General features: G+C 41.3%; 1 protein-coding gene across 1 annotated transcript; it reads left to right on the top strand.

The window, feature by feature from the left end:
* The first annotated feature begins 3,448 nt into the window (after positions 1–3,448).
* LOC102709393 (disease resistance protein Pik-2-like) lies at positions 3,449–11,587 on the top strand. The gene is made up of 4 exons (XM_015840327.1): positions 3,449–4,304; positions 4,480–4,796; positions 5,544–6,167; positions 9,563–11,587. The coding sequence occupies exons 1-4, from the start codon at positions 3,473–3,475 to the stop codon at positions 11,366–11,368; spliced, it is 3,579 nt and encodes a 1,192-aa protein (XP_015695813.1). The 5' UTR covers positions 3,449–3,472; the 3' UTR covers positions 11,369–11,587.
* Positions 11,588–13,492: the final 1,905 nt, after the last annotated feature.

The raw sequence follows: 13,492 nt of genomic DNA, 5'->3' as shown, positions 1-13,492 counted from the left end.
TAAAAATCCTGGATAAGCGTAAGGCATGCCCTGGCTGTTGTGCTGCAGGTCGTCCCCTTGTCCAAGGACACCGCCAAGGACGTGTGGGAGGCGAATGCATGTGGGCGTCAATCGTGTCTGCGAGGCAGAGGAACGGACGCTACGAGATGAGTACGAAGCACGGATTCACGGAGGAATTTGCTCTCCACCTGCATTCGGGATCCTCATCTGGTGTGAACAACTCTGGATCCTCATCATGCCTAAACAAGAAAAATGGTCGCGGCAAGCGCAGCGGTCACTCCTAAGCCTGTCAATGGATTTCCCAATCCAAATCCACCTCAAATCCATTTCTATACAAAATAGTCTGCCAAATCGACCCACACCGATTATTCTTTATTAGAATTCAATCCAACTTTGATTTTATCCCAATCCGCATAAACCATTTGGTTAAAATGGATCCAATCCAATCTAGCAAAATGGATGTACCTATTTAACATATAAACTTGGACCTAAAATTTTAAAACTCACGTTCACACTATACAACTTCTTAACAATTACAAAATAATTTAGAAGTAAAACTTTTATGTATGTGTACTTAAATAGGATCAAAAGGTAAATGCTGAAAAATAAAGTACGATGAAAACACTTCAAAATCAACTCTAAATTTATTTTTTAAAATTTAAATTTTGGCTTATAAGCTTAAGCATAAGCAAAAACATGAGGGGCCTTATATATAATCTAGTTAGAACTGACTTGATTTAGTTCGATCTTGTATCTAGTTTGTTCGACGGTTTATCTGGGACTTGCTGTTATTTCAATCTATTTATTAGTTTGGAGTAGTAGTAGGTTCTCGATCAAAGTTGTGCCAACGCTTTGTCGAGTCTGTTGATATGAGTTTTGCATGCACGATTGTGTCTTGGTTTAGTTCGATCAATCTTGTTTGCTGAATTCCCATTCATAGTTTAGATTGAGTCGTGGCATAGTCTTTTCGCTGGAGTTTTAGCTAGCCTTATCCCAAGTAATTTGTCGATTGGTTGTTAAGTTCATAGGTCGCCATATTTTCTATAGTTATATCGTTCTAAATTGTATACTGTCTCGGTTTGGTCCGATCTATGTTGATGTAGTCCGATATGCTTTCAGAAGTTTGTTTGATCTACTGAGTCTAGCAGATAAGTTGATAGGTTACGTTGGTTTAATAGTTAACTGACAGTGTGCTGCAATTTTATCTTGATTCCATGGTTGATCATGTTTAAACCTAAACTGACTTGGTTCTTGGTTTAGTTTGATCTTCTAGGTTTAGCATGAGCATGTATGCAATTATTTAATATTGTTATATACCGATAATTAGTCTAGTAATCCAGTTTTATCATGTTTAAGTTACATTGAACCCTATCGGCTGCTGATTGTGTGTGCAATAAATGCTAATCTGGTCCGATCGGCTGATTAAATCTTGAAACTGTCTTGGTTAAGTCCGATCTTTTAAGGTTTGATTAGTTGGTTGGATCATTTAATCATTATCATACTCATGATTCGGCTGATAAGGTATTTTTATATTATATACAATGAAGTTACTGCAAAGCCGATTGTTTTAATCCATCGGCTAGGTTTCTAAAACGATATCGGCTATCTGGCCAATAGAGCCTTTAGAGCATCTTCAACAGCTCATCTATCACATCCTCTATCTTGAAAATAGATGATGGAGACTATAAATTGAGCTCCAATAGAACGGCTATCCTATCATCTATTTTTAGATGTCATCTATATTAGGAGAGAGAACCTTCATATTTGGATATTTGGATGATCTCTCTCCATCCTCCAAAGAGATATAGAGGATGTCATATATAGATGATCTAGTGGAGTGCAAAGATATATGAAGGATAAAACTAGTTTAGATGATCATCCAAATGAAGATATAGATGACTAAATTTAGATGAGTTGTTAGGGATGCTCTTAGGTTTAACAATTTATCTTTGTTTTTTTTATATCTTATCAGTTACAGGATCAAATTGACTGGCACACCTGGTTTCTCTAAGAATTTAGGTATTGCACTGAAACGGTCTGAAAAAGTCTTCCAAGCCTTGTGTGACACGTCACTAGTCAACTTTTAACGTCAATACCCTCTTACACCGCCTCCAACATCATTATCCTAATCTATAGGTTTTCTGCCAATGTTCATGATCACTGCCGCCGTTCTCGTCACCATCGCTATCATTAGTCAGCCATCGCTGCTTTCATCAACCTCCTTTCCTACTCCATGCTCTAGTCTAAGGTTGACGATGACACCCTAACCATTGGATCACACTCCAACGGCCTGGAAAATCCATTTCTGGGTTTTGAAATTTCAATCAATTGATTAATAGAAAAATCATTAAACACTTTGTATTGTAACATGCAAACATATACCTTCGCAATCTCAGATTAATCATAAACATATGAAATGCAAATCAAGATTATTACGTGCTCATGCAAACCAGAAATCAAGTCGTCAAGCTACCAGCTCGATCATTTCCTTCTTACATATGGACCATTTCCAAATTTGGTTCGGTGATAAATGAAGCTATGAATCATTAATAATGTAGGTTTTATAATTCGGTTAAGAAGTTCTAGAGTATAATTTTATAGTGCTGCGATGTTGTGATAGTACCTACCTCATGTGGCACCATGTGCCATATTCAGTTTGCCCTTACCCTGTTAAGTCATTGGTGTTTGCTGTATTACTATAAATTAAGGGTATTCTTGTCATTCTAGGAAAGTAACTCAATGTACTACTAAGAAGTTTGATACAAATTTTTGGAATTTTTTTTATCACTCTTAAAAAAGTACCTCACGGTATCATATTTTTTTAGTGTAAAAAGTGTCGTGCCTTTACGTAACAAAAATTTGTATTGAAATTCTTGGTACATTAAGATATTTTTCAAGGATAGTAAAAAAACATAATTTTTGGTATCTCAAGGTACCACACATTTTACACTAAAAAGTGTGGTACCTTAAGGTATTTTTTCAAGGATGGTAAAAAAACTCATAAATTAAAACAGACGTGGTCTCCTATGCGATTACTTACCTTATTAAGTCTCTACAGCTTAAATTAGTTTGTTAAGGCTCCGTCTATTTATCAAATGTTTGAAAATTTTAATTTCATCAATTAAATCCGGTCACTTCGATGAGGATGTTAATTTGAAGACATGTATACAAGTCAAAAATCTCATATATGCCCTTCCCTTAAAACCCACATGTATTGCGCATGTGTTTGAGAAAAAAACAAAAAGTCAAAAGTTTCATCAATAGCAAAAGTGGTTTGTTAATTATTTACCTCAAGCCTATTCATTAAGTTTAGTCAACCCTTCCCTTGTTAATAATCATCGCTACAGCTGTTTTCTTAGCCAATCTCTTCTCTTTATAATGTTGTCTCCAGAGGATGCATTGGAACACAATCCTGACACTGAGCTTCCACACCGCACTAACAAACACAGCTGAGAGACAGAGAGCGCAATTAATGGGAGACCTCGCGATAGGGATTTCCAAGACGATGGTTGAGGCACTTTTGAAGAAGGTGGAAACCGCCATGAAGGAGGAAGAGGAGCTGTGGAGGATTGTGCAAGACGATACTGTGTTCATGATGGACGAGTTGGAGATGATGCAGTCCTTCCTGAACGCCGCCGACTGTGAGCGAATCAAGGACAGTGTGGTGAGGACCTGGGTTAGCCAGGTCCGCGATCTGTCTTATGACGCTGAGGACTGCATCAGATCCATCCTCCTAATGGACACGAATCGGTCGTCGTTCTGGACCATATGTCTCCGGTTGCTGCAGGCGTGCTGCAGTTGCAAGTCGCCGGCGGCGTCGCCACTTGGCCAAGCCGTCGCGGAGATAAAGCTGCTCAGAGCCAGGGTGGAGGATGTTCGTAGCAGGAACTTAACCTACAGCCTCATCAACGACTCCGGCTCCAATCCGCAGCATGTGGCGTCCGTCCCTGCGGCCATCGGCACGTCGTCGGCAGTTGCCGTCCTCGCCGAGGCATGGTGCAACGCGAAGCAGCAGCGAGGGCTATCCGTAGATCTCACCATGCTGGTCGACGAGAATAGCGACGCCCTTCGAGTGATCTCACTGTGGCCAACCGGAGGCGGCCTTGGGATGGCGTCCGTCGTGATCAACGAAGCCTACGAAAAGCCAGAAATATGCCAAAAGTTCAGAGCTCGTGCCTGGTTGAAGTTAGCACATCCCTTCAACCCCCGCGAATTCATCCGAAGCTTGGCGCATCAGTTCTATGCAAATACTTGCAGTGAACAACGACGAGAAGACACAGGCCGCGTTCACGGACAAGACACAGGTCGTGTTCGGCTCTTATTTACCCATTCTCTCGTTTTTCGCAGCACGCTTTCAAAACAGCTAAAATGTATGTTTTCCTCAAAGATTTTTCTATAAAAATTTGCTTTTTAAAAAAAAAAACTATTTTAATCTATTTTTTATAACTAATAATTAGTTAATCCTTCCGCGCCACTTAGGTATCCAACGGCCGAAAGCTGGCACAGCTGTAGATATTCTGACGGCGGAGATGGAGGCCGCTCAAGACACCAATCTCGTGAGGCAGTTTGTGCAGCAACTCACCATCCACAAATACCTTATCGTACTAGAAGATCTGTCCAACATGGCAGAGTGGTACGCCATCAGGACGTACCTACCAGACAGCAATAATGGGAGCCGTATAGTCGTGTCGACACAGAACCTCGAGATTGCAAGATTGTGCGCAAGCCAACCCTACCAAATATTAGAGCTCAAGAAATTACCAGACCGTCACTCCATCTGTGTCTTTTTCAACGAGGTACAATGGCCTGCTATTTCTCAAGTAATTAAACAGGCATTACGAGAGCTCAGTTTATTTTACTGTTAACATTTAAACTTATATTTGATTAATCATCTTATTAAAAAATTGTATGCACATGTAAAGAAAAATATAAGCTATACTTAAAGTTACATTTAATGATAAAATAAATTACAACAGCATAATAAATATTTATTTTTAATAAGATGATAGTCAAACTCAAATATGATTTCAAAAGACAATGCCTTTGAACAGTAAAAAACCGGAATGAGCACTATATATCACGGTTCAAGAAATCATCTTAATCTTTTCGCTTTTACTTATACTTATAAGCCAAAATTTAAATGTTCAACTTTAAATTTAAAGTTGATTTAGAGGTATTTTTTACTGAAGTTTGTTTTCTAGTTTTGTCTTTAAGATCCCGAAAGTTACATATAAAAATTTTTTATTTATAAATATGCTGTTTGACTTTTTGTGTGAAACATTCAAACAAGCACCCCCCAAGTTTTCCTTCATGTCACAAGGACATGCTAATAATTCTGCATGTTGCATCTATTTGGTATATCATATTAATAATTCAATGTCTTTTAATTTTGCTGAAGAACCGTAGTTTGAAAACTTGTATGTATTACCTCTAGTTTAAGGCTGATCAAGCAAGTGTGAGCTACAAACTCAAACATGTTTGGGGTATTCTGCCATCCAAGCAATTCACTCTCTCTGACTCTCTCTCTCTGTATCTACTTGTAGGCTTTTGAACGTGTGGAAGTTGGCATGGTAGCTGGTGGATCTTCCTTACTGGGGATGGACGACGAAGTAAGCCTAGTTGGGCGCCGCTCGGATTTGGAAAAATTCTCCAACCTGATTTCTTCAGCAGGCCGCAGCAGCACAGCTCACGTGATCTCTGTCTGGGGATTTCCCGGTATCGGGAAATCAGCTCTTGTAAGAACCGTCCTCCGCCAACGGAGGAACGATTCACCACCACCACCATTTGATTGGTACGCCTGGGTCGATGTGTCCTACCCATTCGATTTCAGCGACATCTGCCGAAAAATGCACTCGTATATGGTCGAGTTCGAGCAATCGAAAGGAGAGTACGCGATTATGCCCAGGAATCAACAGCCGGACCAAGAGATCATCCAAGAGTGTAAAAAATTTTTCACCGGGCGTCGATGCCTTGTCGTGATCGACGGCCTGCGGTCCATGGAGGAGTGGAATTTGATAAAGTCGTTGATCGTTGAATCCTCTAAGTGTTGCATCCTTGTCGTTACCAGAGAAGAAAGCGTCGCCAAATATTGTGCCAATATGCAACACGACGCAGTGCATAGAGTCAACGCTCTACGATCTGAGGCTGCCCTTGATCTCTTTAAACAGGTGTGTATCCTGATGATCTACTAAGGCCCCGTTCCTTTGCCCTCTCCTTATTTATATATTCTATTATTTTTCACGCACACGCATCCCGAACTACTAAACGGTGTGTTCTTTTACGAAAATTTCCTATACAAAAGTTGCTTACAAAATTCAGATTAATTTATTTTTCTAATTTTTTATAGTTAATAATTAATTAACCATGTACCAATCTAATCTATTATCGTGTTTTGCGCGTCAGTTACTAAACAAGTTACCCAACCTACTCTAAGTATGCATGCTTTAGTACGGACGCAATATTAGTTGTAGGATGATTTTGTAACTTGTAATTGACCATTGTAAACTTGATTACAAAGGACATTCGCAATGACTAATACGATGCATATAAAATTAAATAAGTTGTCACGTAGGATAGATGATTGTCTGGCAAGTGTGCAAGTGAGTAAATGAGATTCCATATAGGTTGCTACCCAATGCCTAGGCCGTAACGAGATATGAGTAACATTAAATTTAAATATTAATTAGTAGGGTTTGCATTATAAGTGTGTATCTACTATCAGTTTCTTTAGGCTATAGAGGATATAAAAATCATGACTAGTGTCTTTTGTTAGAGTCAGGGGGAAGCTACAGTACATCCGTCGGGGTCGGCCGACCTTGATGGCCTCTGACAAAATTTATTGTTATACTGTTTAGGCAGCTATGGTGATAAAAAAATTAAATAAGATTAGTGTATTCTGACCCTCGGTGATCCCGATGAACTAATTTAATTTCTAGCTCTGCCCCTGGCTAGAGTTACTCTAAACGAGGGAGTAGAAGCATGCAAACCAAGAACAGGTCAAGAACAGATACACGAATTGATACAAAATCACAAACATATACAAAATAAGAACAAATACTTCGGCTGTAGCCTCATCAATCCGTCGTTGTTGCCGCTAGAGAGGATGTGGCAGTTGACACCACATAGATCCACCACCGCTGCTATGGAGGATCTACGTGGTTGCCTAGATCAGGGAGATCTGTATGATTGGCCTCCGATCGGGAAGGTGTTGCTCCAGAGTGGCGCCGAGATTGTTGGATGGCGGCAGTAGCGACCATCGCCTTCACTTTATGGATTGTTCCCGCGACCAGGTGGTCCGGAAGTTGTTGGAGGAGGTCGCCGAGTAGATCAGTCTCCATTCGGACGTTCTGTTGAGGGTCTTAAATAATGTGTGTCCCTCAACTTGAGTGTAGAGTAGATCGTGCTATATTTTGATTGGCTGGTTCCTTAGTTGTTTATGAGATTGATTCTCATGTTTACATCTAACTTCGTCTTCAAGTTGATGGCGTTCGTCTTCTTATATTTGTTCTTCGGCCAGCTTGGCTGCTTGTTTCTCTTTGTGCTTCTTCTCAGCCTCGTTCATTGTTGCCCAAGTGATGATGAAGACCTCTCTAGGGGAAACAAAGTTTCCCGAGCTACTGTAGGTGTCTAATGCGGCGACTTAAGCAGTCGTCTTTGCGTTGACCTCAATCTCGAGTGGGCGAGGTGCCGACTCCAGAGACTGCAGCTCGGTGTGGTGAGATCTAGATTGGATCTCGTCTTGAAATGGCGTCGAGTTGTCTGGTCCGAAGCGGCACATCTCCTCCTCAGACTTAGATGAATCTGAATACGTCTAGGAGAATGCACCACACAGGTCAGCGAGGAATCTGATGCCATCGAACTTGAAGTTTTGCCCTGGGACAAAATCTTTGTCTTCATGATGTTCGAGTTGGGTCCATTGATCTCATCGAAAACCTTAGAGTAGCTGCCCCTACCTAGCGCGTCATCTATCGATGATCTGGATCGGCAATATATATAGGATGGCTAGCGAGACGCAAAGATCGATGGTTAGGATGAAGACACATGGTTACCCAGGTTCAAGCTCTCGGTACATGAGATAATACCCTACTACTGCTTGGCGATTGTATTCGATCGTGTACAGATCAACTAGAGAATAGCCAATCTGAATATGCCGTGCCCCTATGAGGGGTACCCCTGTTCCACTTATATAGTGGGAGATATATAGGGCTTACAAATACGGCAGAGTCGTAATCTAATAAGACTAGAATCTATCCTATGAATACGGTTGGGCCCGACATAGGTGGCATGCAATCTGGATATTACCAAACACCTAACCAATCCGATACAGATATAATTGCTTTCCTATTCGGTAACCCCTACCATACGTATATGTATAATTTACGGATACCCCTAGTACAGGTATTTCACACGCCGTTTGTCAGCCATCATGAATTTGGGTGATGATGATGATGGGATCGAGAGGACCGGCAGGGTGCTCCCCTATGTTTCATACCTACCTAACAGATGGCGGATGTCTTCCCATCACATTTAATGTTGCGACGTGAAGCAAATAGTGCCTAGCACTGTGCATGTTCAACATTAAATCTAGTTGGCGGGGTGCACCTATGCCTTGCAAATCTCCCTAGGTGGCCCCCCTAGTGGGACATAGTGGGGCATGCCATGCTGGTGGGCGTTAGATTACCCCAACAACCGCTTACTCTGTAGGGGTAGGAGGGTTTAGGGCAACCTGAAACCCCTCCTATTGAGTTAATGCCCTAGGTCGTGAGGTTCCACGAGCCATTAGTGAGGGGATCCTGGTTCTCATATCACTAACATGTGACTATGCTCCAAGGCGTATGACACTACTACTATGTGAGCTGGTATTGATAGGATATCATCTACTACCCAATTAGTACCAGATTCGATAGGAGATACATGATAGCGACATGTATCATATCTATATGAGAATATGATATGGTACCATCTCACTGTGGAATATGATACCGTAGAATAGTATCCCATAATTTATAATAGTGTACATAGTAGTACATTCAACACCATCCAAAGATAATACCTGATAGAGTGATGGGATTATTAACACACTTATCTTTTCGCTTTTGCTTTTGCCCCTATTTTTCATCTTAATTTGAAAATAGTACCACAGAATAATAGCCTCTATTTTTAACATTAAATTTGGAGTTGATTTTAAAAAGCTTGAGCGAAGTTTATTTTCTAGCATTAGGTTTTAGATTGCTAAGAATATGTATATAAAAGTTTTATTCATAAATTACTTTTTAGCATCGACCTCTTCAGTGATGATTGAATTAGAGGTTGAGTCTAATGAAGCAAATTTTTTGCTAATTAATGTTGTGTATATCAATTGTTCTATGCATATGTATATCCATTGTTTTAGTTAATGTTTTTGCTAATTGAGTTAGAGGTCGATTTCACCTAGTCACAGAAAACTGATCGATCATGTTCTATGCATATGTATATCCATTGTGCTATTCATGTTCCGGAATAGATAAATATTATATTATATATATATACCGTTTTAACTAGTTGAAGGTTTTAAATTAACTAGGAATTTCGACGGGCCCGAACATCTAGGGATGCACAGATGCCGACGGAAGGAATACTAATCCATGTGTTGGCCAAGTGCGGTGGAATCCCAGAAGTAATAATCTCTCTAGCAAGATATGCTGCCTCCCTGCAACAAGACGTACGGCAAAGGAAGTTGAACGATCTCAATGCCAACTCCATGCGTGAGCTGGAGACCAAACCCGAGTTTGTTGGCTTGCGGGATCTATTTGCCTGGATGCATGTCCGTTTCGATGAACTGCCGCAGTCTATCAAGACATGCATCCTGTATCAGTCGGTGTTCTACCAAGCCAAGAGAATCCGGCGGAGCCATTTCGTGCGGCGGTGGATAGCGGAGGGCTACTCCAAGGGCACCGAGAGCAAAGCCATGGAGGGCTACACGGGCGAGCTCTTCGACAGGCTCGCCAAACAGATCACTACCATGGACGAGTGGCGGTTCAATAGCTTCTTCCACGAGTACATCAACTCACGTCTCATGGAAGAGGGAGTGGTTTTGTTTCCACTGGTAGTGTCTGTGTTGGAGGGTACTCGGAGCCTAACCACGCAAGGCATGGGGCAGCACCTGGTCATTGCGAGCAGCTGGAAACGAGACGAGGAGTATCTGTACGAGGACATGGACGTGTCACATCTACAGTCTTTGACAGTGCATGGAACGTGGAGGCCATTCTTCGTCCCTAACAAGATGAAATCCGTTCGGGTGCTGGACCTGGAGGGCACTGCGCATGCTGGTCTTGGGGAGGATGAACTCGGGCGGATCCTGGAGCTTCTTCCTCGCCTCAGGTTTCTCTCAATAAGAGGACACAGGCAAATCACTCATCTCCCGGATACCTTGTCTGGCCTCAAGTTTCTCCAGACTCTGGATATCAGGCACACCTCGGTTGTCTACGTTCAGCTGGAGGCGGCGCTACAGGAGCTGCAGTACATTCGTGCAGGCACCACTGCTACTGCTATTGCATCCGAGGAGCCATCGACTGGCTCGTGCAATGTTGCGGTGGTTTCTTCTTATTACTTGCCCAAGTTCCTCAGACGTGGACCTGTTGGCCCTTGTCAGGGCGTCAGGATGCCTACAGGAATCCGCCACCTGAAAAACCTGCACACGCTCGGTGCCGTGCACATCAATTCTGCAGGCGGAGCTGCCATTCTGGATGACATCTACCATCTTAAACAGCTCAAGAAGCTAGAAGTGTCAGGTGTCAACCGGGAAAACAGCGAGCGTTTGTGTCGCTCGATCATCAATCACAAAAATTTGGAGTCCTTGTCGCTGCAGCTCGACAAGGAGAAACATGTTGTCTGCTGGGATCACATCGCCCCTCCTCCCAGCGTGCGGAGCCTTAAGCTGTATGGGCATGTGCTGGAGCTATCTTCTCCGAGGTTCAACAACCTTAGGAACCTAAGGAAGTTGACCCTAGAGACGAATAGTACAATATTCATGGTAAACATACAGCTCCTCGGAAGAGTACCAAGTCTGCGAACTCTACATCTTCAAGTTAAGCAAAATCAAGATGGTACCCTCCTGTTTTCAGCCGATCTTTTCAGCGAACTGGAACATCTCAAGCTTACTTGCATATCCAGATCCAAGAAATACGTAATATTTGACGAACGAGCAATGAAGAAGCTTGAGCTACTTAATGTCCACTGCCATGATGGGTCGTCGCTGCGGTTTTATGGGCTAAAGAATCCAGTTTCCCTCACGCAAGTGCGGGTTCAGGGTATCTCAGGCGATGCAGTCCAGCAGTATCGGGATCAACTGGCTGAGCATCCGACAAGACCTGCTTTATATTTAAGCTAGACAACGTACGTACACCCTGCCAGCAGGTGTCCAGATTTTCCTGTCTAGCGTGGTCTTTCTTTTCTTTTTTTTCTTAAGCACCGTTAGGGGTGTATATTAATTAGAAGGAGTCATAATTACAAGAAGATCGATTTCACGGTAGTTAAGTAATTACTGAGAGAGTAACTACTGAGAGGTACCAAAATTTTAGTGTAAAATTTATTATCTCATGGTACCAAAATTTTGGACATTTTTATCGTTCTTGAAAAGTACCTCGAGGTACCAAAAATTTTAATACAAATTTTTGTTATCTTAAGGCATAATGTACCTCAAGATACCATACATTTTAGACTAGAAAGTGTGGTATCTTGATGTAATTTTTAAAGGATTATAAAAAATTCTAAAATTTTACACTAAAATTTTGGTACTCATTTCTAACCAAATTTTAGTATCTCATAGTACCTAGCTTGAAGCGATGGTGCAAAAGGGTGGTACAACAACGCCTAAGCCTAATGCAATAACCAATAAGTCACATTACGTTGCAGAATCTTATGCACCGCCTTCTTGCGTGGGCGTTAAAGATGCCAGCCCTCATGCTCCGCAAACGCGCCAAAGTGTGATTTCCTCGATGATGCGGTGGACAATTTCTTTGCGATATTTTTCTTGAAGATTCTATTGTTATGCTCTTTTCAGATTTTCTAAGCAAATAGGGTGAGAAGTGGCTTAACCCCCTGCCGAGATTTATATGGATGCTAATGAATCTAGACATATATAAATTATATATATTTATTAATTAATAAATTTAGACAATGTTAAAAAGTCATACAATATAAAATATAGGTAGTATGTGCCAGTAATTGTATTGGAAAGCAAAATTTGAAATAACCAACTGGTGTACGTAGTATCTAGAGTATATCAGGCCTAAAAAGGCCTACAAGTAGCGCATTTATGGATGAAAACGGTTTGGAAAATCATGGTTGTTTCTATTGCCTTTTCCGTTTATTCCTGACTGTTTCATCCGGTATCGAAAGTGGATACAACGGAAGCACTTTTTTTTTTGACCGTTTTGGTAGTATTCCCAAGGCAAAATTTGCTACCAGGCATGAAAAGACACGTAATTAGTCGGTGGACGCCGCCATAAGATCACGAATTTGTTGCAGGACATCACAAAAACATGGTAATTAGCTATAGGGCACTCCAGCCAATTTTTTATTATTTTCGGAGTCAAAAATTCTAAAAATAACAAGATTGCCCTCGGTGACCAACCCGCCGGGTCCAATCGAATCAGACCCAGTTGGTCTCGGCGCCGCATCACACCCGAACCCTAACCTATAGGGTGAGTGAGCAGGCGACGACAGTGGCGACCCAGCGGCGATAAGGGCACTAACGGGTTGGCCACCGAGGGCAATCTCATCATTTTTAAAAATATTTACTCCGAAAATAATAAAAAATTGGCCGGAGTGCCCGGTAGCTAATTACCATATTTTTATGGTGCCTTATAGCAAATTCGTGATCTTACGATGCCACCGATTAGTTACGTGTTTTTTCGATGCCTTGTAGCAAATTTTGCCTATTCCCAATAATTTCATACGCCCAAAATACCTCCACTAGAGCAGCCCATTAGCCCATGGCCATGTTCCATTAGTAAAAATATAATCCAATGATATTATCACGTGCTTGTGTAATATGGCCTATCAATCTGTCATGGTTCTATGATCCCATCTTGTCATGACAACTAATTGTTATTATGGATTCATGTATTGTGGTGTGGTGTAGTCGTGTCCTCTATGCTGTGAACTTAATTTGTATGCATTGAACTTTGGTTATATTGGTTGTCAAACTTATTGTCAAATTATCGTATCGTTTAGATTCTGTCGACCGTCAAATTTCTTATTTGTGATATAACGTTATGTCCTCAATTTATTATGAATGACATAATTTTAGTACGAATGGCATGCTGTTTTGCTGTGTGTATGATTGTATAATGTGGTGTCACGCCCAGAAATTTACATCAAATTTCTGAACAATAGCATGTATTAAATCTCGGTCCAGGAATCAACCCAAGTACACACTATGACAAATTAATACACAGTTCCACGACTTAAAAAACAAATAAAACAATTATCTATCAAAATGCAGCGGAAA

This window comes from Oryza brachyantha, chromosome 8 (genome assembly GCF_000231095.2).
Source record: "Oryza brachyantha chromosome 8, ObraRS2, whole genome shotgun sequence".
Lineage (NCBI taxonomy): Eukaryota > Viridiplantae > Streptophyta > Magnoliopsida > Poales > Poaceae > Oryza > Oryza brachyantha.
This window is presented reverse-complemented; position numbering and strand designations above follow the sequence as displayed.